Genomic DNA, 25,539 nt, shown 5'->3' with positions numbered 1-25,539 from the left:
TGCCATACTGAATCAGACCAATAGTCCGTGTAGTCCTGTTTCAAGTCTCTTAACAGTGGCCAATACCAGATACTTCAAAGGAATATGCAGCATCTCCTCCAAACCCATCCTTAGGCAGGAGTGGGATAATCTGTCCCCCATTCCTCTAGAAGGTTTCATCTTAATCACTTACAGTTAGAGATTGTTAAACCCTGGATCATAAGGATTTATATCCATTCCAAACTTTTGGAAGTTGTTTACAAAAAATAGGATAGAATATATGGCTCAGTTTCTAAAATATTAGTCATGTTTAGTGATTCAAATGTTGTTCCCCTTGAGGTCAATCATTCTGATAAAAAGCATGCAGAAACTTTTCATCATCTTTCTTCACAGAAACATCTGCAACTGTTTGAATGTTTTACTCTTTCGTGTTCAGTAAAATAATATCTGTGTGGCTCAGTGCATGTATATTCCAGCTCTGAGTGAAAAACTTTTGTGGAATAGGTTTTGAGTGTCAGAAGTGATTGATATAAGTGTAGTGGTTGTACAAATCTTGCTTTAATGGAGCATCATATTTGGTACACAAACAGAAAAGTGAGATCTTGAGTTTTGTACTTCTCGGTACAAATTTTTTAAAATTTAAAAGCTATACTATATTCTATTAGAACAATCTCAACCAGTTAACTTCAGCAAACACTCAAAGCTTTCATTTCCTCAGTAAAATATAAGCCTTTGATTTTAGATCTCAATTCATGAAAACAATATTGTCTCTTGGTCTTTTTGCAGAATGGTCACAGAATTTGGGCTGTGTTTGAGCAGTAGGGAAATACCACTCTGCTGTTGGTTATGCAGATAAAGCATAAGCCTGAATTGACTCATTCAGTTCATAGTCTTACATTTTCAGTAGAAAACGTAAAAATTATTTTTAGGGTAAATTTTCAATAAAAAAACATCAAACATCCAGAAATAGAGCATGTCTGGACAATCATTCTGCTCCTGTAGCATCTCTGATTAGTGCTTTGTTTGATGTCTGTATCAATGAGAACAAAAGGGAGGTGCTGGAAAAGCAGACCAGTTGTGTGACATCTCATCCCTGGTACAGAGCAAATGTTGTTGTAAGCAAAAATGTTTCAAACATAAAAAATTCCAAAACAAGGACACAGAGGCTAGTCTGTAGGCAGGCGAGAAGGGAGGGAGGCTTCTAGCGATTTCTGATAAAGCAAGCATTGCCTACTGCATGACTTGTAAAACTTTAGCTGTGGCTTTTTTTTTCCCAATCCTATTTCTAACAAGAAGGTTTTTTTATTCATATCCAGTGAAGTTCGGTTTCCTAACTATAAAATTGAGGAGAGGAGGGAGAAATCCTATAACAGTCTTTTATTTGTAGAATAAATGTACTGAGTATATCATGAATTGCATAAGGAAACAGGGCAGTGGATTTGTAACAGTTTCCTTCAAATTCAGAAAATACAAAGCATTTTACATAATATTGGGTCATTTTAACAACTGATATAAAACAATCCATAGTGCAAACAGTCAAGTACTATGTTCAAAATCCCTTTTTTCTTGAAGTTGTCTGAAGATATGCAGCTGTTGACCATAAAGAACAACTTCTCCTCCAGTTATTTCCCAGGAAAGCATATAGGAAATTCTATCCCATCTTTAGTTTTGTAGGATATGGAATTACTACCTCTGCCTTGTTCTTTACAAAAGGTCCTCAGATCAGAAAACCTGCTTGCCTTTCGGTCTCAGTACATGGACCATCATTAGGAAAAAATGAAATGTACTTAACTTTGTACCGCCTATCTTTTGGTTCCCTGGCTGTTGTAAATATTCTTTACTTGTCCCAGGAGTCTTATCACAATGCTGCATAACTTGCATCTGTACTAGCCTTTTTCTTGGTTCTGATATTCTGTTTCATACACAGAGGTCCAGGCATGATGTCCTTTTCTTAATATGGCACACAGAGGACTGCAAGGATCCAAACATTATGATAATACATCTTATTCTTTAGCTGTCAGTTATTCAGTACTTAAACTTAGGCATCACACATTTTGCTCATTGTTTAATCTATCGCAGTCTGTGCTGAACATTTGCATTGGCTGTCTGCCTGATTGCTGCTGTGGGATATCTTTCTCCTCTAGAAATCAAACATTCAAATAAATTTTATTTAACTCTAGGGCTATGCGTGTGAGTGTTGTGTTCTCTACAGAGAATGCAAAAGTGGGAATTTGAGTCATAGGTTAAAAGTTGTAGAAGGCCAAGTAAGTCTGGAACGTTTTCTTGTGCTTCCTTATCCCTTCTCTTCCCCTGGCCTTCAGTTACAAATATTGTGAACTCTAGGGAAGAGGCAGTTCACTTCAGGGTCTCTGGCAGGTACTAAGACCCTGCCTAAGGATGCAGGGTCATTCTGCCGACTTGTCCTGGAAGCCAGATGAGCTTGGGAGAGTGAAAGTTGAAAACTTCTTGAAGACAGAAGGAACTAGGAGCCAGGACCCGCAGGGAGAAGTCCTAGGACCAGCAAAGTGGAGGTGAGAGAGCCCAAGCTGAATTGTTTGTTGTTGAAATTACCCCCTTCCTTGGGTTTCATACAATGGTAAGTTTGAATCAGATGAGATGGACCAATTGAGGAAACTTATGTACAGGGTGCCACATTCCACATACAAACAGGCTATTTGAATTTTTTTCATATACAAGCACCCCCTCATCTCCCCCCCCCCCCCTAAAAAAATGCATCCACAAAATTTTAATTTGTGAATTGCATGCCATTTTCATGCAGTATATTGCAAACTACTTTAACAAAACAGAAGAAATTCTCCATCTTTGGAAAAGCATGAGAAATGTCAGCCTAGAGGGTTCAGAAAGATATTTTAATCTCTGTCCTATGTAGAGAGTCATTATGAAGACAGATCTTTTTTCTTCAGCAGTGTTCAGAGGTTTCAATCAGGCTTTGGGACCCCATCGTGTTAGGTAGCGTACAAGAGCATACAAAGATATTGGTAATGTCGCTCAGCCCTGGTAAAGGGGAGCTTATCTATAAATGCAAATGTCATTATACTATAAAAATAATGAGGAAAGTGAAACAAAGTATCAGTACTTGGTATCTAGATACTGCAGCAATGAGGGCATTAGAAATAGCTAAGGCAGATCACCCTGAGTTACTAGGAAATAAACTTTCTTTTGCTTCTTCCTCCACAAGGATGTGTTTCAGTGGCTCTAACTTCCTCCTGGTCCTGTAGGTCAAAGGGAAGAAAATCCTAGACCTTTGCAAATAACTTCCTAAATATCATTTTTCTTTTTGCTGTCGCCTCTCCCATTATACAGTTACAGGCATTCGAGGACAGCATCCCACACAATTTTGTATCCTTGCTTGACGTTCTTATGGGGCTACAGCACAAAGTTTGGACAAATTTGGATTTTTTTTTTTAACATTTGCATCTAGTAGGAAGGATAGAAACTTTCTTGTGAATGTTGTAAAATATTAACCCTTTTCTAACAGCTCTTGTTCTGGAACGTTAGGACTCTGCCTTCTATTCTATATAGGTTCTTATACTGCCCTCATCACTGTAGTATGTGGGTGCCTTTCAATAGTGCATTAAGCAGTGTGACTATGGGCATGTCTACACTTACCTCCAGAGAGAGCGATCGATCTAGCAGGGGTCAATTTATTGCATCTAGGGAAGACGCGATAAATCGGCCGCTGAGCGCTCTCCTGTTGACTCCAGTGCTCCACCAGAGCAAGAAGCATAGGCGGAGTTGATGGGGGAGCGTCAGCAGTCGACCTACCGCAGTGAGGACACCACGGTGAGTAGATCTAAGTACGACAAGTTGCGTAACTTAGATCGATTTCTTCCCCCCTTGTCCCCCCCCCTCCACACAGACGCACACACACAGTGTAGACCAGGCCTAACAGTGTCACATGTGGTTCCTCCATTCTCTCATTCTGTCCCCAGGGGGAGGATTGTGTGTGCAGTGCAAGGTTACGTTTTGGTAGAGTTTAATTTTGTGGTTTTTTGAAATGTATATTCTGCCCTATGTTTGTATGAGAAAAGGCAGATTGAAGAGGCGTGCCTTGCACTGAGAGCAGAAGGTAGTGAGGTTTGGGATGTTCCTTAGTTCTTCTGGGACTCTGTCTCAGACCAGCCCCTGAGAAGGCTCTGTGTCCTACACAGCCCAGCTTTATGATTTACTGAGTTTTATAACCTCCAGTCAGCACATCTTCCTTTCATAGTTTCAGAGATGGAAGAAGTTTATTCATCGCTAAAGCTGACTGACTTGATATTTTGAAATGCACTAGAGCCATGCATCTTGTCCAAATAACACACTATAATTATCTGACAGAATGATTTAAATGGAAGGTCAATAACCAACCATTTGTCATTAATTCTGAGTACTTTGAAAACAACAGAGAAATGAGAACTATGCAGCAAACGATGGGAAAGAACAGTAAATGGAACGACTTAGATTCTTTAGCTTATAGGGCTGAAGTGGCTGAATGGTTTTGGCAGTGGAAAGCAGTGGAATAGTGGGGCAGGAAGAGAAACTCAGCTGAGAAATCTGGGAAGGTCAAGAACTTAGCCAGATATATATCAAGGGGAAAGCTGATACGGTTTGTTGTGAACTGAGCTTTCAGCTGTTTTCCTGAAGATAATAATAGACATGTCATGTTTCGCATTCTGGAGGGATTTTAAGAGAACTCCATAGGTTACTTAGTACACACTAAATCCACAAAAATGATCTGTGTTAGACTGGGGGGTTGAAAAGAATGGGTGCACAAAATAGAGCTCTAGAGCAAACGGAATAATTGACATAGCTTTCTTCTCCTCCTCTCCTCCCCATTGTGGCTACATCTTACTCTATCTGGGTGGCCTGAATTTGATTTTTTCCCTCTCTCTCTTTTTGTCTGGGTCTTTCTTACTCAGTGGGGAGTTGTTTTTTTGTAGTGGAAATACAACAACAAAATATTTCCTGAAGAACAGATGGCATTCCCAAACTGTGGGTATTGAAACTTCTCTGAAGCCAAATACTCAGATTAAGAGGAGAGGGAGCTGTGTGAAGTGGATTGTCTGAAGTAGCTCACCTTTCCCCCCCTTTCCATTCTAATCCTTCCTTGGTGGGAGTCAGCAGCAGTTTTGGAGTTACTGTAGGCTTTCCTTCAGGTCCTTATCAGCAAATAAAGCTTTGGAGGGTTGGACTTAATCCTCTTCCCCCCCGGATTTGAAATTTAAGAGCACCTTACAGGAATATATTAAAAACCAAGAGTAAGCGGCAAGAACTTTAAAAAGTGGAATTTGAATGTGGTGGGGCATGTTATAGTCTTACTGTTCATGGAAAATGTTGTGCTGTCCAAGAAAATGGAGACCTTGGAAAATATTTTTTGCAAATAAGAGCTTGTGTGTGCTTGGAGGGTAATGTTGGAAATAGAATCTGTGAATGGCATGCAAAATCTCTCTGAAATTTTGTTGAAATAAAGTTTGGGCCACTCTTCCCTCCCACCTCTCCCCAAACTGATTGGGCCTCTGGGATCCCTGGCCTGCCTGGGTGGTAGTACAAGTTTCAGGGTATATATAATTGGGTCCAGTCAGAAAGTGAATGCATTGCACTATTATAGTGATTTGGCTTCAGAATGTGGCAAAGGAAAGGAGGGTTCTTTATGGGATTGCAGGTGCATGTGTTTCCTGACTTTGCTCGTGTGTCTTAATTTAGGAGAGGGAGTTTAACTTCTTTAAAAAATCTGACTTCCCTGTACTGGAGGAGCACTACAGTGTATTGCCTTGATTTACACAAGTTTAACATATAATCTGCAGATGATTAAAAAAAAAAACTACATTGTAATAAATAGCACAGTTCATTACTGCTGTAGTTTTTGGAATCCATGAAGTGAGAAGATTTTTGTGCCCGATAGCTGCAATCTCATAGTGAAGATGAATTAGGCAGTCAAACATGCTAGGCTTTGCATTTCTGGATTATTCTAGCACACCTTGGCTGGTGGTAAAAGGTAGAAGGCTGAAGGCCAGCTGACACACTTAGACTGCTTGGGTTGTGTAACACCTTATGAATGCTCTGCCAAGGAAGTGTTCTATTTCTGGGGGAAGTCATTTATAAAGGAAAATTAATTGAATAAATACCTATAAATAAAAATATGCAGTGTTGTTGTAGCAACAGAGCTCTGGAGAAGAAGAGCTATGTGAACGCTCGAAAGCTTGTCTCTCTCTCCAATGAAATTGGCCCAATAAAACATATTACTTCACCCACCTTGTCTCTAGAAATAAAATGAAATAGGAAAGTCAGACTTCTGAATGTACACCTCAATCCTCTAAAACAGTGGTCTCCAACCTTTTTACGCCCAGGATCACTTTTTGAATCTAAGGGCAACCCCGGATCTACCCTGCCCCTTCCCTGAGGCCCCATCTCTTACCCAAAGCCCCGACCCGCTCACTCCATCCCCCCTCTCTCCGTCACTCGCTCTCCCCCACCCTCACTCACTTTCACCGGGCAGGGGCTTGGGGTTCGGGAGGGGATGCAGGCTCTGGGCTGGGGCCGAGGGGTTCGCAGTGTGGGAGTTTGGGTGCAGGAGGGGCAGAGTGTTGGAGTGAAGGAGGGGGTACAGGGTGCTGGCTCTGGGAGGGGGGTCAGGGCTGGGGCTTGGGGTGCAGGAGGGGGTTTGGGGTGCAGAAGGTGGTGTGGGGTAATGGCCCTGGGAGGGGACTCAGGGATGGGGTTTGGGGTGTAGCCTCCCGTCGGGCAGCACTTACCTCCGGCAGCTCCCAGTCAGTGGTGGGCGCAGTGAGGCTAAGGGAGGCTCCCTCCCTACCCTGGCCCCACACCGCTCTTGGAAGGGGCCAACACGCCCCTGGGGGAGGGCAAGGGGGCACGTGGCTCTGCGTGCTGCCCCTCTCTGCAAGCACTTCCCCCGCAGCTTTCCCAGCCAATGGGAGCTGCGGGGGCGGTGCTTGCAGGCAGGATCAGCGCACTGAGGGAGACTCCTGCCCCGCATTCCCGGGGCTGTGCTGGCCACTTCCAGGAGTGGTGTGGGACCAGGTTAGGCAGGGAGTCTGCCTTAGTGGCAGCCACACTGTGCCACCACAAATCGCAATCGACTAGGAGATCCTCTAGGATCGATCAGTTGATCGCAATCGACTGGTTGGTGACCACTGTTCTAAAACATGCCTGCCTATGCTTAACCTTCCCACAAATAGTCCCACAAATGGGTATAGTAGTCCCATTAAGTAAAGTATGTATACCCATTTGTGGGAAGGTTAAGCACATGTTTAGTATACTTTTTTTGTTTTGTTAATTTTTCCTCATGAATAGATTTTTTTTTTTTTAAACAGGCTGCTTATAATGTACTTAATTGGTCTTCCTTTATGCTGTATTTTCATCTTTTCAGAGTTCAGGTGTGATCCCTGAAAATATATTCTTTTCATCACCAGAGTTTGAAATCCATTTCTACCGACTTGCATAACTTCTCCACAATGAGCTATTTGTAAGATGTTACCAGAAACACGGATGATGCCAAATTTAGGAAGGGTTTACATAGTAGCTGGAATTAGTAAATACACTTTAATTTTTAAGGCATCCATGCTTCATGCCTTACTTGGATATTTGTGTTTTTAAAGAAATGAGTAAATAATTTTCCAGAGTAGAACATAAGTTTTTGAAATTTCTGCAAAATAGGTTTAGGTGTACAAGCTTTTCTGTACACCTCACTTTTTTCAATTTGATGCTATCCCTGACCTTTTTATTGCAATAAATGCACCTATCACTTCCTGTTTTCCTGGGGTTTAGTAATTAGAGGTAGGCAAAGAGACTATTTCAGTTTGAAAATAACATGGGGAAAGAATGAATGTGGGCCCTGCAGGAAGTAAAGTAGCATAGACCTATGGATGAGAAGTGCTGTATAAGAATAGGTATTATTAATAAAAATATGTTGTGACTGTTACACAGTAGCTTTAAAATCTCCAGATAAGACTACGGTCCCATCTTCTTCTGTGATATCAAGCTTTTTAGCATAGTAATTTGTATGTGTCTTTAACTTCTGCCATTAGGGGAAGCTATGCAAAAGTTGGGTTTGTGTTTTTCCCCTGCTTTCTTGCCCTTGATTGCCAAATATTCCTAGAAAATGAAAAAAAAATCAGTCTCCCCAAAATAGGGACATCTGTTAAATATTAAAAGCAAAAGTCTCATGCCTTCAGAATGTGACTTTACCTTTTTTTAAATACTTAAACAAAATGTTCTGGATAACACTTTTGTTGTTTACATTTGGAATAGGTAAACTTGCAATGTGATTGTTACCTAATACCATTTAAATGGGCATTTTATTCATTCTCTCTCTGAGGCGTATGGAACTGGGGAGGAGAACAGGATGATGACCTGAATTGGAAACTTTAAAAGCTGTAAACTGAGCTGGGTGGAAAAAGGAGAAGGCGGAATGATTGCTGACTCATCCATCGTGTTTTCAGAATTCTGCAGAAAAGAAAATAACACGTCTGCTTTGAATCCTGTTGTCTGAAGTGCTCATTGCTCCTGCCTACAGGATCTATTACAGATCCTTTTCCACATCTACCAGAAGGACATGTCTTAATATTTCTATTTCAGGCAGGTTTTCCTCAGTGATGTTTTCCAGTTCAATATGCCTCACTCTTGTCCTGAATATCTTTCTTCTACCTGTTTAGCTTTTTCCTAGCTCTGGTCCAGATGTTAAGCAGAACTTTCTGGGTACATAAAACGCTAGAGAGTGGGACAACTGTTGGACGTTTAAGCTCCATTTCTGTTGTTTTTTCCACTATGGAAGTCAGCTCTCCCCATCACCACTTACATTTACAATGAGGGTCTTTCACGCCTGATTTATTTTAGTTGTTTGTCACTGTGCTCTGCAGTTTCTTTCCATTTAATCATCCCAACGTGTCTCCCTCATTGATTTGAAAATCAATTGGTTTGATGTGGATGTTTCCACTGATGTAACTTTTAGATTGTTTTGATGGCACACTAATGCTGCACAGTTTAAAGAAGAATTTCTGGAGGCTTTGAGCATTTATGTAGCAGCTTCATTTGAGGTTCTCCAAGCATTAGTTAAGCCTGAATATACTTCATTTTAAAGATAAACTTGTAATATTGAGAGGATAAATGGCACTTCCATGATTGCACAGTGAGTCAGTAGCATAGCTGAGAAGTCCTGAATCCCAGCCATAACCATGAGACACACTTCCTTCAGCAAAAAATGTTCCGGTTGATGTTTAACTAGCAATCCTGATATTACTTTGCAGCAAGAGTCATAATCATAAGGATGTTCCCCTGATTCATACACCACTAATGGTGTCTTTTATATTAGTGGTGAGAAGATCTGCTTGAAATACATCATTAAAATCCTAGCCAAATAAGGAATACACTATAATACTCAATAAGAAAGTCATAGGCACTTTATCCAAGAGAGGACATTTACCACTTCTATTCAGTGATAAGGAGATATAATATTTGCACGGGCTGGGTGTCAATAGTCGATATGTGTCCACAGAGGTCTATTTCATCCTCACTAAGAACCTAGAGTAATTTATGGATCTGAAATAACAAATTCTTTGAAGGCTTCCATGGTGGATAATTAAATTCTCTAAAGATGTTTGCACGTTTTGACTCCAATTTTATAAATATGCAAGTGCATTGCCTATGTTACATTGTTTACATAACATGATTATTAGTAAATGCCCAGTACCTATGCTTGTTCCTTAATAATTTGTCTCCAAAGCACTGCTCCTTTTTAGACCCCTTTTGAAGGGAGTAAACTTTACTGTCCATGTTACAGTTTGGGGGAGAGGAGGAACAGAAGTACAGAGTGGCAAAGTGAGCTATCCAGCACCCCACAGCAAGTCTGTGGTATAATTCATGTTAGAACTTCCTGACTGCCAACCCTCAACTCATCCCTTCAGTCCATTCTGCCTCCAGTCAGAAGTTGTGGGAGCTATTTAGTTCTATAAATAGAATATCTTTGGTATAGATTCCTGTGTTTGTTTAACCATGAAACAATGAAACAGACTATAGTTAGACACCAGTGCTTTTTATCCACAAGGGAAGCAAGAGTTTTGAGGCTGACATTCACAGGAGCATAATCAGGCCATGTGACACATTACTTGTAAGAAGATCCTGACAGCTGGCCAAGAAAGAATTGATCCTCATGTAAATATTATGAGGATGAGAATACAGTGCATACTGTTGACACCAAACAAGAAGCTTTACTTTAAATCCTCACGAAAGCTTATGCTCAAATAAATTTGTTAGTCTCTAAGGTGCCACAAGTACTCCTTTTCTTTTTGCGAATACAGACTAACGCAGCTGCTACTCTGAAACCTCTTAATCCTGTAGAGTTTCTAGCTTCAGGAAACGTTTGATGAAGTGAATACTAGATTTTGGTCAATTTATTATTCACTTGAGTAGGACATTTGAAATGTCTCCATGGTACTCTCTGTCATGCAAGCATATTCTTTGTTAGGGATATTAAGTGATGGGTATAGCTATTTCCTAAGCAATTGTGAGTGAAATCTCTTTAGTTTGTCCTCTCTAGTTTGTTAGCATAATAATGCTGGCAGTATTGATAGACCATCTCAAAACCCGCTCCTTTGATCTTCGTTTATGTTGTTGGATCCCACTCTTGATCTTTTTTTATGCTGTTAGATAAGTGGGTTGTTTTTACAACATGTAAATTGCTGCTCCTTGTTTTATTAATACCATCCTTTTCCTTTATAGTGAATTACACTATATTTATCCTTCAATAGTGCGTGGAATATTATGGTTTACAGTTTGATGTAATTTTAAAGATAAAATGGAAGAGATGGGGAGAAAAATTTCAAATATCATTTTTCTTTACTTTCCAATGGGGCAGTAAGTACCTTTCCCTGTGAGCTAAATAAATACGCTGCGCTTCAAAGAAAAAAAGAAAAGAAAAGAAAAACTACAGTTATAGAGCTTTAAAATACAGCTGTTCTGGATGACGAGACATTTTACACTGCAACTCATTGTTCAGTGGAATTTTCCCCACAGAGTTGGAAGTCACCTACAGGACGGATAACATTTTAAGGTTCTGTGGCCCCGAATCAGCAATCCATCCTTATTAATCAGCAATCCATCCTTATTCAAACAAAGCACATAATCGTGCGCTCAGGTCCTATTGACTTTTTTTATGCTGGGAGTATTGTGACTTCAGTTGGGTTTAAGCATGTGTCTAAAGTTAAGCATGTGTTTAACTACTTTGCTGAATTGGAGCCTATAACCATAGTGTGTATGTAATGTTAAACAAGTAGCAGGTAAATGAAGTAATAGTCAATTGGCAGCAAGTCGATTTGCTCGTGCAAAATTGATACCGTTTGTAGCTTATCAGTAGACACCGGAGCAGGATACTGTGGGTATAAATTTATATAGAGGGCCAGTTTGGGGGGGGGGGTGCGTGGCCCGGCCTCCACCCCCCCTGCTTCTTGCCCCATGACCCTCCCCCCCCCCCCCCCCCCCCCCCCCCCCCCCCCCCCCCCCCCCCCCCCCCGGAACTCCTGCCCCATCCAAACCCCCTGTTCCCTGACAGGCCCCAGAACCCCCACCCCTGACTGCCCCCCACCACCCCATCCAACCCCTCCTCTCCTTCCTGATGGCCCCCCTGGGACCCCTGCCCCATCCAACCACCCCTTCTCCCTGTCCCCTGACTGCCCCCGAACCTCCGCCCCTGACTGCCCCCCACCGCCCCATCCAACCCCTCCTCTCATTCCTGACTGCCCCCCCAGAACGACTGCCCCCATCAACCCCCCTGTTCCCCACCCTCTGACCGCCCCACCTCCCCACCCCCGACCACCCCTCCAAACTCCCCTGCCCTCTATCCAACCCCACCGCTCCCTGCCCCCTTACCCCGCTGCCTGAGGCACCGGTGGCTGGAGACAGCCACGCACCGTGCAGCACAGAGCACCGAGTCAGGCCGGGCTCTGCAGCTGTGCTGCCCCAGGAGCTCACAGCCCCACCGCCCAGAGCATTGCGCCGGCGTCGTGGCGAGGTGAGGCTGCGGGGGAGGGGGAACAGCGGGGGAGAGGCGGGGGGGGCTAGCCTCCTGGGCCAGGAGCTCAGGGGCCGGGCAGTAGGGGCCCATGGGCCGGATGTGGCCCACAGGCCGTAGTTTGCTGACCTCTGCTTTATATGGTGCAAGGACCTTCTGGAAAGAATTTTGATAACTGTAGCATTAACAAGGAAAAAGAGATTAATCCTTGGATATGATTCTTACTCTCTGAAGGGCTACCAGGCACCAGCCTGGTTTTAGCATACCACGGGATCTGCTGCTGAGCACACAGATCTGTGTTGTTAACAATGGTTCTGATGAATGAAGGAAAAAAACTCTTGAAACCAAATCTTTTCATTGAGGATGCTACTGCTTCACAAAGAGTCCTAAACAAAATAAAGAAAAACAAAAAACCCAAAACCCATTATTTCATTGAAAGCACCAGGGTGTTGGTGGTAGAGGAAATCTTTTTCAAGTACAAAACTACAATTAGACATGGGTGACCAGCCAGATGCCCCATTTTTCTAGGGACAGTCCTGGTTATGGGGACTTTTTCTTATATAGGCACCTATTACCCCCACCCCCGTCCTGTTTTTTCACAGTTGCTATCTGGTCACCCCACTTAGACATCATATTTCAAAGAGGATGCTTCAAACAATTAGCATGTATATGCATGTACACTATCTTTTATTTTTGTTTTAATAAGAGTACTGATAATCAGAGCTGTCCAGAGAATAATTCTGTTTTGCAGCAGTTTTTGAGGTTTCAAAGTTTGTTTAGGTTCCATAATGAAAGAAAACCCATTGAAGATTTTCACACAAAAAGAATTGTCTAAATGTCTGTTTTCTGATTGAAACGTAAGCTTTTTGGTTTGGAAAGGTTTTTTGGGTACAGGGGTCTCTGGTTTACCCTCCTGTTTGAAACAGCATTACTTCAAAGCACACTCAGAACTTTTAGTACATGATGTACTGTCCACATGGCCAGTTAGTGTGCTATAGAGTCACACCCCATTTTGCCACACACTAACTGACCTGATTCAGAGTGTTCTGGGATGAAAACTATGTCCTGAATCAGGCAGAGCAGGGCCTTGAACTCTGGATTTCCTACATCCCGGCCCAGTGCCCTAACCACCAGACAATAGAGCATGATCATCTTTCTTTGTCTTTCCCTTTCTTGAAGTGTCCAGAGACTTGGATGAAATTAAATTGTTCACCCAAATGTTCCCATTCCCTTTATTGCTAGTGTTGTTTGACTGCTCTGTTTCTTTTCTGAAGTCTTTGATTAGAGTCCATACTGGTCACTTGCCGTTCCAGCACTCTGTTACTCTGCTGGGAAATGCAAAGATCAGAGATGGGATAAACCTTTAGTCTAAATCCTTCAAGTTTTTGAAGGTAGGGTATGAATGTTTGTTGTTCATATTGCAGTAGTCCATAGAGACCTTTTCCTGGTAAGGTTTGTGGAGTTACTGTATAAACACACTGTAAATGACAGTCACAGCTCCAAACTGCTTACACTTTATGTAATGTGGGTGAAATAAACAAAGTAAAAGGTGGAGAGGGAAGATGGGGTGGTAATAGGATGTTTTAGCATATATTAGCTGTGTGGTGTGCAACTCGTAGATACAGGAGGCTGATCAATAATAGTGGTCACAGACATAATTTGCCACCTGCCCATAGGGTATTGAATGGAACCCAACCCCTACAGTTCTGGTACCAGGTTGGATTCAGAACTGGATGGGGAGGGGAGGGAATCTTGATAGTGAGGGAGTCCTCCTGAGTGTCAGCCCAAGATGATGAGAAGCTCACATCATAAGATTTCCAACACGCGAGATGGAAATCTCATAAGAGTAAATGACCTCCAAAGTTGCCTTCCAGTTTGGGCCAAAATCTTAAAAAAACAAAAAACAAAACCAGTTTGCAAGATATTGGCTCTACTAAACACTATAGCCTTGAATCCTGATTCAGTCTCAAACTAAATCTAACATAAATCTAGATCCAGATATGCTCTTTGGCTCATCTCTTATCAAGGTAGGTTGTCATTGGAGAGTTACTCAGGACAATGATTTCAAATACTTGACTTTCCCAAGTGTAGTATACAGCAATGGTTCTCAACCAGGGGTATTCGTACCCCTGGGGATACGCGGAGATCTTCCATAGGGTACATCAACTCATCTAGATATTTGCCTAGTTTTACCACAGGCTACATAAAAAGCACTAGTGAAGTCAGTACAAACTAAAATTTCATACAGACAATGACTTGTTCAGACTGCTCTATATGCTGAAATGTAAGTACAATATTTATATTCCAATTGATTTATTTTATAATTATATGGTAAAAATGAGAAAGTAAGCAATTTTTCAGTAATAGTGTGCTGTGACACTTTTTTGATTTTTTGTGTGAGATTTTTCTAAGCAAGTGAGGTGAAACTTAGGGGTACGCAAGACAAATCAAACTCCTGAAAGGAGTGCAGTAGTCTGGAACGATTGAGAGCCACAGGTATACTTCATGTAAAGTATGTGTGAGTGCATTGCCCTCTAATGGCTAGTCCACTGAAAATGGCCGCCATGCTGACAGCTAATAGAGATTTTCTTTATGTCCAGTTGCAGAGAGCCATGATGTTTTCCAATTATTCTTTGAAAATTAGTTGCCTCAGGAAATTTTCATGTTGTAACCTATTAGTGTTTTAGTCAGTCAGTCATCATCTACCAATTAATCATCACTAACTTGATGATCATCCTCGTAACTTCATTAATTAATCACCACTAGGCATTGTATAATAGTTCAATACAAGAATTACAAAACCCAATAAACAGTGTGCTATAAATAGAGATGGGTCCAATCTGTAAAGAACCAAACTTCCCCAAGTTCAAAAGTATTCAAAGTCAGAGTTTTGTTCAGGCTCCTCTCCCAGTATAAGGCTTTTTCTACACTGCCAATTGAACTTTTGTCGTTCACAGGTGCTTAAGCCTCCCCTCCCCCAAAAGAAGCAGCCGTGTACGTTGTCTACTGACAATGGTATTTTGTCAGCAAAAATGCCAACAAACGGCGTTTACACTGCCCAAGTTTTAGCGACATGACCCTGTCACTAAAAGCAGTGTAGTGTAGACAAAGCCCTAAGACACCATCAAGAAAATACCAAGTGGAAAGGGAAAAACAATAAGGGCGTGACAAAGAAATAAGAAAATAAGCACAAAGGTTTTAAATATGGAGCCAATCGTGTCCATACCAAATGTAGGTTAGAAATCTAGATTTTAATTAAAAGTTTACAAGTGGGGAGAGATCCACAGAAATGGAAATAAAGTGGGCTCTAATTACAAGCCTTATCTAATAGTGGGCTCCCTAAACAGCAGGGTGAAGGTGTCCGCTTATGCATATCAGCATGAAACACAAGGAGGAGTTAAAATTTGTAAGAACCTACACCTCTAAGGGCTTCTGTATGATGCTTTCTATATTAGTAGGTGGAAAGTGGTGGGAGTAATTAGATAACATCTCTGAGTTTGGAGGAAGAGACATTATCTTTAGTCAAAATAGTAACCCAGTCTATTTGTATTTTTTGTTTTGGTAGTCATGGCAAATGCTGCAGTTAAAATGCTGCAGTTAAAGAGAGTAACTTTCATTATTTGAAATCAGGAAGTACTTTGTTTGCAAAAGGAACTTGTAAAACCCTGTACATCATTCTTTGCACTCACTTTTCTCTCGAATTCCTTGCTGTCACCAAAGCTGGTTGGAAAATTTGGACAACAATGAAACAAATGAAATTGCTCAAAGTTGAGAATTTTTCACCCCTGTTTTCCAGTCAGCTCTAGCTGTTGCAGCAATTACCTTGTGATTCAATTATGAGCAACTATTGTTCATATATAGTTGTGTGAGTAGAGATTACATGATAATTTAGACTGCTATGTGGATGTCTTCTAGTGATTTATTTTCCTCTTGGTTTAGCCTGTTTATTTTTGGTATAAAAGATACAATGACAAATGTACTTAATGGTCACTGCACTGTTATAGGAAATAGTAAATATATACTTACATACATAACAAATAGCTGTGCAAGTAGCATTTTAAGGAAAAGCAAACTTTGGGGTAGGTTTCAGAGTAGCAGCCGTGTTAGTCTGTATTCGCAAAAAGAAAAGGAGTACTTGTGGCACCTTAGAGACTAACCAATTTATTTGAGCATAAGCTTTCGTGAGCTACAGCTCACTTCATCGGATGCATACTGTGGAAAGTATAGAAGATCTTTTTATACACACAAAGCATGAAAAAATGGGTGTTTACCACTACAAAAGGTTTTCTCTCCCCCCACCCCACTCTCCTGCTGGTAATAGCTTACCTAAAGTGATCACTCTCCTTACAATGTGTATGATAATCAAGGTGGGCCATTTCCAGCACAAATCCAGGGTTTAACAAGAACGTGGGGGGGGGAGGGGGCGGGTTTGTGCTGGAAATGGCCCACCTTGATTATCATACACATTGTAAGGAGAGTGATCACTTTAGGTAAGCTATTACCAGCAGGAGAGTGGGGTGGGGGGAGAGAAAACCTTTTGTAGTGGTAAACACCCATTTTTTCATGCTTTGTGTGTATAAAAAGATCTTCTATACTTTCCACAGTATGCATCCGATGAAGTGAGCTGTAGCTCACGAAAGCTTATGCTCAAATAAATTGGTTAGTCTCTAAGGTGCCACAAGTACTCCTTTTCTTTTTGGGGTAGGTGTCACCCTGCCTCTGTGGGTCACAACTGAGAACTCCAAATTCAGGACAAACCCCTAAGAAATATGGTAGACACACTGCAAAATTGGTGGTTATTCTTCCATAAGAGATACCAAACCTGCAAGAAAAGTAAACTTCTGTTTTACCACACTGGCTAACAAGAAGTCAGAAAAGCAATCTCCTTAGGCATTCCAGTCCTGGATTCAACACCAAGACACTAGACTTAAAGATGAGTGGTCATTTAAAACCAATTTCATCAAACAAAAGGGTTCTTCTGATCCCAAAGGACCAGCCACATACCCAAGTCAATATACAACTCAGATCTTACCCAATAATCACGCTGTTGCCAGTTCTCTAGTATCTAATATCTAAATGTTTATTTATAAAAAGAAAGAAAGAAAGGTAAGAATTAAAATTGGTTAAAGGAATCAAATACATACAATAATCTACTCCTGGGGGAATTCTGTGCCACTGCATGCGTGCAGAATTCATGTCCCCCACAGATTTCTTTGCTTCCCCGCAAAAAAATGACTCTCACAGGGAAGCAAAGAGAAGCTGTAAGAGCAATCACGCACCACTCCCTAGCTGCGCAGGTACATCGTTTCAGGCAGCCTGCAGAAAGGTAAATCACCACGGTGCTGGGGACACCTGAGCCAGGATCAGCTGCTAGTCCCAGCTGGGCTGGAAGCAGGAGAGGATGGGACTCTCTCTTCCCCTGCAAGGAGTGGCTGGGGCTATGTCAGACCCACCCCCAGAAACTTCCCCCAGCTGCAGGAAGCTCAGCATCTTCCCCTGCTTCCTGCCCCCATCACTCCTCAGCTGCAGAGGGGAGTGGTCACTGTATGGGGAACTGCTCCCCCATCTTTCCGATCCCGTGCATCCAGACCTCCCATACCCAGATACCTCTGCCAAGCCTCACCCAGTACATCCAGAACCCCCCTAGCCCTCCATACCTGAACCGCACTCCACTGAACCTCAACCCCTGCATCTGGAGCTCCCCCTGCACCCAGACCCCCTGCCTCCGGACCCACACCCCAGACCACCCCCGCACTGAGCTCCCTGCACTCAACCCCCAACCCTGATGAGTCCCCCCACACCACCCTGAGCCTCCACATCTAGACACCCACGCCACTGACCCCCCAAATAGTTGCACCCAGACCCCTACCCCACTAAGCTCCACTCCCATAGCACTCAGAGCCCTCCGATGAACCCCAACCACCATCACCTGGAAGCCCCTGCAGAGACCCATTGCCCCTACACCTGGGACCCTCCCAAAGAGCCTGTGTGCATCCAGATTCCTCCACAGCTAGATCCCCCACTGAGCTGCCTGCACCCAGATTGTCCTACACAGAACCCTCTCACCCCACACCTGGATCCCCCCCACCCTGAGTCCCTTCACACTTGGATCCTGCCTGGCTGAGCCCGCCTTCCCCACACCGAGTGTGCCTGGCGCAGAGGGTTGTTTCTGGGGCAGTCTCGGGCCTTGTGCTGGGTCAGGATCGGGTGGAGCCTCACCGTTCAGTCCACGTCCCAGGGGTGGGGGGGCTGTAAGGTGATCTCCCGCCTTCATGCAGCCAGTGTTCTGTGCTCCCCACTGCCACGCTGGAGCCTCTGCATTTATTTATTGACAAAACTTGCAGAATATTGTGCACAGAATGCCCTCCGGTATAAATAATTGCAAAGTTCTTGGATCAGGCTTGTAGCAGTGATAGAATAAACTGCTGGCTGGTTAAGTCTCTGGTTGCTTCCAAATCATTGGAAGGTCCTCAGTCCCTTGGTTAGAATGCTCCCATCAGTATAAGTTCATAGTCCAGAGGTCTGAGCAGGAAAGAGGCCAAATGGAGATGTTTCCAGCTTTTTATGGCTTCTGCCAATTGAAGGGAAACCCATTGTTCTTCCTGTGAAAAATTACAGGAAACAAGATGGTGTTTGGAGTCACATGTCCGTGCATGCTTAGTCATAGTAGAGGCCATCACAGGAAAGTCCATTAAGTGTAGATAGGTATCTCCCCTGATCCATTGTGAGTTAAGTGTTCTTTGATGAGCCTTTTAAATTGAATAGTCCATTCAAGATGTGCAGGCTAAATACCTTGTGGGCGTTACCACGGGAGCAAACATATTTGAAATACAGGTATAGACCCAGTGCTTATAACTTCAAATACAAAAATGATACATGCATACAAATAACATAATCATATCCAGCAAATCATAACCTTTCCATGGACCCCTTATTTGACATATTTGTACAAGTCCCATTGTTAAGAATCGATCAGCGTTCATCAATGAAATCTTTCACTGGATAGCACTCTGATTTTTGTTTACGTATTTAAAAAAAAAACAGCAGGTGTCTTCCATTCCATTTTTAAACCATTGTTGCAAAACCATATTATACAACACAAGACTCTCTAATACGTAAGAAGGGAAAAGGAGGGTCTGAGTTATTTAGGTCACCATGCCATGACTCAGTCTTTGTTACCTAATGTTTTCAGACAAAATATGAATAATTTTGGCCTTTCAGTTGTGTATGCAATTTGACTGGAGACTGCACAATAGCCCAAATTTTAGACCGTGACAGTCTAAGCTCTAAAGTTCCTTGCAATTGTAGATTCAAATGTAAAGTGAAGACGACTCATTTAATATCCTTACCATGTATGCATTTGTTATAATGAAAAAAAATTTGAAAACAATTCAGTAATGCTATGTACTGTCTGTCTGTGAAGTTCCCATCACTAACAGTGCGAGTTCTAGATATGTCTCAGATATATAGATATATAGCCCTAAGTGCCTACAACATTGTTATTAATATCCAGTTATTTTATAAGTGATGTACAAAAAGTAAACTGATTTAAGTGGCAGTGTCCATGGCTTTTTTTAGCCAAACAAAATAGTCATCCAAGCTGACAATCTGTCCAGCTTCTGTTTAGTTTGAATGAATACTTCCAAAGTATAATTTTTATTCACCCAGTTTCCAAAATAGCTTGGTAGTACAGCTGGTCAGCAGAGCTTTACAGATGATGGTGCTGTGGTTCAGTGGGCAATGAATTTATCCAATAAGCAATACGAATCTCATTGAGATGAGATATTGATCAGCCATCCTTTATGCCCTGTTTTGATGACTACCTAAAATGAAGTTCAAGAGCCTGCTGCACTTATGTGGTGATAACTCTGGGATCCTGGCCAACATCCTCTTTGTAATACAGATTCTTATGTCCAAACTGAGAATTGTCGCTGTAGTTCAGTACGTAATTACTACTGCTTGCTATTGTCCAGTGAACAAATTGCTATATAAAGCACTTCGGGGGCTTCAAATATTATGGTGATGTGGAGAAGCGAGGAACATATGAGACATTAAGGATGAGGGACGCAGTGCAGACTAGCTGGTATAGTGTCTTGTCTGTACAAGCCCGCCGGGAATCTTGGGTGCCGATTTGCGTTGCTAATCTGTGCCAGAGTCCAAGCTGCTGCATCTTCACTTCTATTTTAGCCATGCTACTTAGATTAAAGCTAGCATGGGTATTCCCACCTGAGCTGCCATCACACCTCCGGTTGCAATATAAGATGTAACCTAAAACTCACCAGACTTCCCGGGGCTTTCCTTTATTCTTCGTTTAGGAACAACCTGAGCCTGAGATCCCCCTTGAACTGACTGCTTCTAGGTTTTATATTTTCTCTGCAATGCTTCCCTCTCTTGCCTTAGAAATCATCTACTTTTTGTTCTTCTGAATTGTAATTAATGAGACTCCTCCATGTATGATGCTGGGGTGAGTCATCACAATAGCCCTGCATCTCTCACCAGGGTCCTAGAGTCTGATAAGATATCACAGATACCTATGACAGGTTTCAGAGTAGCAGCTGTGTTAGTCTGTATTCACAAAAAGAAAAGGAGTACTTGTGGCATCTTAGCGACTAACAAATTTATTTGAGCATAAGCTTTCGTGAGCTACAGATCACTTCATCAGATGCAGTCAGAGCCAGAAGAGTACCCAGAAGTCACCTACTACAGGACAGGCCCAACAAAGAAAATAACAGAACGCCACTAGCCATCACCTTCAGCCCCCGACTAAAACCTCTCTAACGCATCATCAGGGATCTACAACCTATCCTGAAGGACGACCCATCACTCTCACAGATCTTGGGAGACAGGCCAGTCTTTGCTTACAGACAATCCCCCAACCTGAAGCAAATACTCATGAGCAACCACACAACAGAACCACTAACCCAGGAACCTATTCTTGCAACAAAGCCCGTTGCCAACTGTGTCCACATATCTATTCAGGGGACACCATCATAGGGCCTAATCACATCAGCCACACTATCAGAGGCTCGTTCACCTGCACATCCACCAATGTGATATATGCCACCATGTGCCAGCAATGCCCCTCTGCCATGTACATTGGTCAAACTGGACAGTCTCTACGTAAAAGAATAAATGGACACAAATCAGACGTCAAGAATTATAACATTCAAAAACCAGTCGGAGAACACTTCAATCTCTCTGGTCACTCGATTACAGACCTAAAAGTGGCAATTCTTTAACAAAAAAACTTCAAAAACAGACTCCAACAAGAGACTGCTGAATTGGAATTAATTTGCAAACTGGATACAATTAACTTAGGCTTGAATAGAGACTGGGAGTGGATGGGTCATTATACAAAGTAAAACTATATTTCCCCTTGTTTATTCCCCTCCCCCACCCCCCATTCTTCAGACGTTCTTGTCAACTGCTGGAAATGGCCTACCTTGATTATCAGTACAAAAGGTACCCGCCCCCCCGCCCCCACTTTCCTGCTGGTAATAGCTCACCTTAAGTGATCAGGTCGTTACAGTGTGTATGGTAACACCCATTGTTTCATGTTCTCTGTGTATATAAATCTCCTCACTGTATTTTCCACTGTATGCATCCGATGAAGTGAGCTGTAGCTCACGAAAGCTTATGCTCAAATAAATTTGTTAATCTCTAAGGTGCCACGAGTACTCCTTTTCTTTTCACAGATACCTATAGTATTATAAAACCACATTTTATTCTCATCTATTTGACAGATCAAAGGATTACAATATGAAGGAAATTTGGCTAGAAATTTACATTTTTATAAATTTATGTGCGTAACAAAACAAGTTTGAAATTAATGTGCTTAATTCTATTAGGGCAAAAATCTCTCACATATGGACAAAACCCAAATAATTAAGCTTTGTGTGGTTCGTGTAAGAAGAAGGGGATCCCTGACACCCAGGCAGAGCCTAAGACATTTCAGTAGTCCCTCCACACTCACTACTTCAGACCGTGACATATTTAAACAGTTTTGGGGAAGTTGGTCAGAACAACCAAAAAATTGTTTATGGAACCTTGCACTGCATTTACAGGGAACACAATATTTCTGCACTGAAAAAAAAATTAATGACTTACATAAATGGTAAAAATACTTTAAACACTTACAGTAAGGACAAATAGAGAGGAATGGGAAATACTACATTATAGGATAAGAAGAGTCCCTTACTTTTTCTGTTTTACCATTTCTTTTTTGTGCTTTTGTAACATGAGATCAGTGTATGAGATCAAAACAGTCACATTGATGAAAACAAAGCAATTGTATTTGCCTCTAGGCACATGCAGAGAACACACGTGTTGTTCCCAACACTTCTGTACCAAGAAACAAGGCTTTGTCCTATAACTGTAGCAAGCTGTGGTTAAGAGACTGAGGTTAAAACAGTGGTGGCTAAGCTCTTACCACATGGGGCACAAAGGGCCACTAAAGATGCAGAGAGGCACCTACTAGGACTGTCAAAAGTGCCTTGGTACCAACGCCCATTGGAACCAATGGAAGTTAGGCCCCAGGTGCTTTTGAATATCTTGCTAGAGGCTACGTTCACAAGGGGAACTTAGTCACAAAGTGGCAGTTAGGCTCGAAAGTCTAGCGTTTAGATGCCAGTGGCATTCATAAAACCATGACTCAGCTTTTGCCTAACCCTGTAGGTGCCTACTGTCCTCCAGGCACCTGTATTTCTGTTGGGGGAATGCACACAGTCCTGATACCCTCAGCAGCTCGGCACCTAACTTGTACCAAGCCATGGGAAGATTCACAAATTAGGAGATCCCCCTGCCTGTCTCGCCTCTAGTACCTGATCTTATAAGTGTACTTTGAACATACCTATCCCACACAAAGGACAGCCAGCAGGAGTAGATGTGATGGTGCTGCACATTGCTCCCCAAATTCCCAGCGCTTACGGCACTCTCCTGGGAGGTGGAAGACCTGGGTTCAAATCTGTCCTCTGCCTGATTCAGAGCAGAGATTTGAACCCAGCTCTCACATCTAAAAGGACTGTGCTATAAACACTGGGTGATAGGGTATTCTGGGATGTGAGATTCTCTCTGTCTCTCCTGTTGAAGCCATTCCACTTTATATGAAATACTTTAGTCACTGGGCCAGAGGGTAAGTGATAATGACTCTAGCCTGGTGGTTAGGGCACTTACCTAGGATGTGGGAGACCCAAGTTCATGTCCGGCTCCAATGACTAATTATTAAAAATAGAACCACTTCAGCAGGAGTGATTAAGAGATTTCCATACCTCAGTGACTGCGGTGCCCTTCTGCAATGTGGGAGACCCAAGTTCAAATCACATCAGGCAGACAGGGAATTGGTACCTAAGATCTCAGGTGAGTGCCCTGTACTAAAAGTTACCAGTAGGACAACACCCCCAGCCACTTCCTTTGGTCATTTTGTGAATCTAACACTTTAAAAATACCCAATAGAAAATGGTTTCAAAGTAGCAGCCGTGTTAGTCTGTATTCGCAAAAAGAAAAGGAGTACTTGTGGCACCTTAGAGACTAATTTGTTAGTCTCTAACATGCCACAAGTACTCCTTTTCTTTTTGCCAATAGAAAATGTTTCAGATCAACTACATGTTTCATTCAACCCAGTATGGATTTTTTGATTCACTGGAGGGTTTTCTTTTGCAGTTTTCAGGTTCAGTTCAACCCAAACCATTAAAAAAAAAAATCGGCACTGTCAGTGAACCAAAAACCTGGTTATACTCCCAGCTCTACAGGCAATTAAGTTACAGCCAAGCCCTGTATGAAGGGGTCAGGAGGATAGAGGCCAAATTAGGTAATCTCAAATTTGAATTAATATTATTACTTGTATTACAGCAGCCTCAACTGAGATTGGGGCACTGTTGTGCTGAATAGAACAGAGAAGGGTGAGAGGGGAAATGGAGGCACATAAATATGAACTGACTTGCCTACAGAGACCCAGAAGGTCAGTGGCAGAACTGGGACTAGAACCCAGGTCTCCTGCTTTCCAGCCTAGTACTCTGTCCAATGGCTCTCTCCCCCTCTGGTGCAAGTGCATTGGATATAGAAAGAGGTTCCATATCTATTCAGAATTTTCCATAGACCCCTTTGCCCTATGAACTGGCTATGTTGCCAGTAAAACTTTTCCCAAAAATTAGGGGAATGGTTTAGGGCGGGAATCAGACTCAGAACTACAAGACTCTTTTGTTCCTTTTAAAAAGTCATCTCTGCCTAGTGTTTTTTAATACAAGTGTTTTGCAACAATTCTTCTCCTGCCATTTGAAGAACAACATGTGTTTTCTGTGTCTATTCTCAGGCCAGGAAGATCCTAACAGCCTACGGCACAAATACAACTTTATTGCAGATGTGGTGGAGAAGATAGCCCCTGCTGTGGTTCATATTGAATTGTTTCGCAAGTAAACAAGATATCCAGTTTTGATTTATATTTCTGTAGCTCTCAAGGATTAAACTTTCCAGAATTGGTTAATATACTGATATATAGATATAAAAGAAAATGATGCTGTTTTCAAGATATTTATTCAAGATAATAAATATTTGTTACATTTAAGTAACATAGTATGTTTCACTTTTTATTTTTTTTGCCACATATTTTGACGATAGTAGACTAATGCATGTCCAATTAAATGTTAACGGATATATTTAATAAATTATACTAAATTTTCTAAAATATTTTTAAAAGTGCCAAATACTTGTTGGCAGTCTAGGAACGAAAACAGTAATCACAAATGATTTGTCATCTCTGAAGAAAATTCAGGTTGTTTCAAACTTAAATGTTTATTTCCCATATTTTCTAGGCTTCCTTTTACAAAGAGGGAGGTTCCTGTTGCTAGTGGTTCAGGCTTTATTGTCTCAGAAGATGGACTAATAGTGACAAATGCCCATGTAGTTACCAATAAACATAGGGTAAAAGTGGAGCTGAAGAATGGTGCAACATACGAAGCCAAAATTAAAGATGTTGATGAAAAAGCAGATATTGCACTAATTAAAATAGACACTCAGGTGAGTCAAGACATTGTCAGTTTCTCTTGCTACACTATATTATTTCTAAAAGTGATGGTTAATTGTAATGTTTACAGAAAACACAGCTTAATGGCATGGACCATAATGTATCTGTGTGATCTGACAAGATGAATAGATTTTTAAAAGCTGTGTCACAGTGAATTTTGGTAGTTACATTCTTCTGTACAAAAACTCTGTACTTTATAAAAGCAAGGGTATTTGGTCTCCCAAAAAAGAAAAGTATAGTTTACTAAATGGTTAACCCAGGCTAGTGTAATCATTAGAGCCATGAGAGGAAGTTTTGTCTTCTGGCTGGTACGGGGCTATAGCAGTACATATCTCATGTACATATTGTGAAATTGTCAATTAGAGTTTATAAAACATGTTGACATCCTCAGATGGAACATGCTATATTAACACCAAATGTTAAAATGGACAATATTTATATTTGGTACCATGTTTTATAAAAATTTGCTTAAAAAATACCCATATCAAAAGCATTCTTTGGGAAGAATACTGAGTCA

At 41.8% G+C, this 25,539-nt stretch overlaps 1 protein-coding gene across 1 annotated transcript in view; it reads left to right on the top strand.

The window, feature by feature from the left end:
* Nucleotides 1-25,539, top strand: part of HTRA1 (HtrA serine peptidase 1) — a 49,790-nt gene that overhangs the window by 3,853 nt on the left and 20,398 nt on the right. The window contains exons 2-3 of the mRNA XM_037904605.2: nt 24,312-24,411; nt 24,811-25,015. Coding sequence (XP_037760533.1) covers nt 24,312-24,411; nt 24,811-25,015 — 305 coding nt within the window. The remainder of the gene's footprint in view (nt 1-24,311; nt 24,412-24,810; nt 25,016-25,539) is intronic.

This window comes from Chelonia mydas, chromosome 7 (assembly GCF_015237465.2).
Source record: "Chelonia mydas isolate rCheMyd1 chromosome 7, rCheMyd1.pri.v2, whole genome shotgun sequence".
Taxonomy (NCBI): domain Eukaryota; kingdom Metazoa; phylum Chordata; order Testudines; family Cheloniidae; genus Chelonia; species Chelonia mydas.
This window is presented reverse-complemented; position numbering and strand designations above follow the sequence as displayed.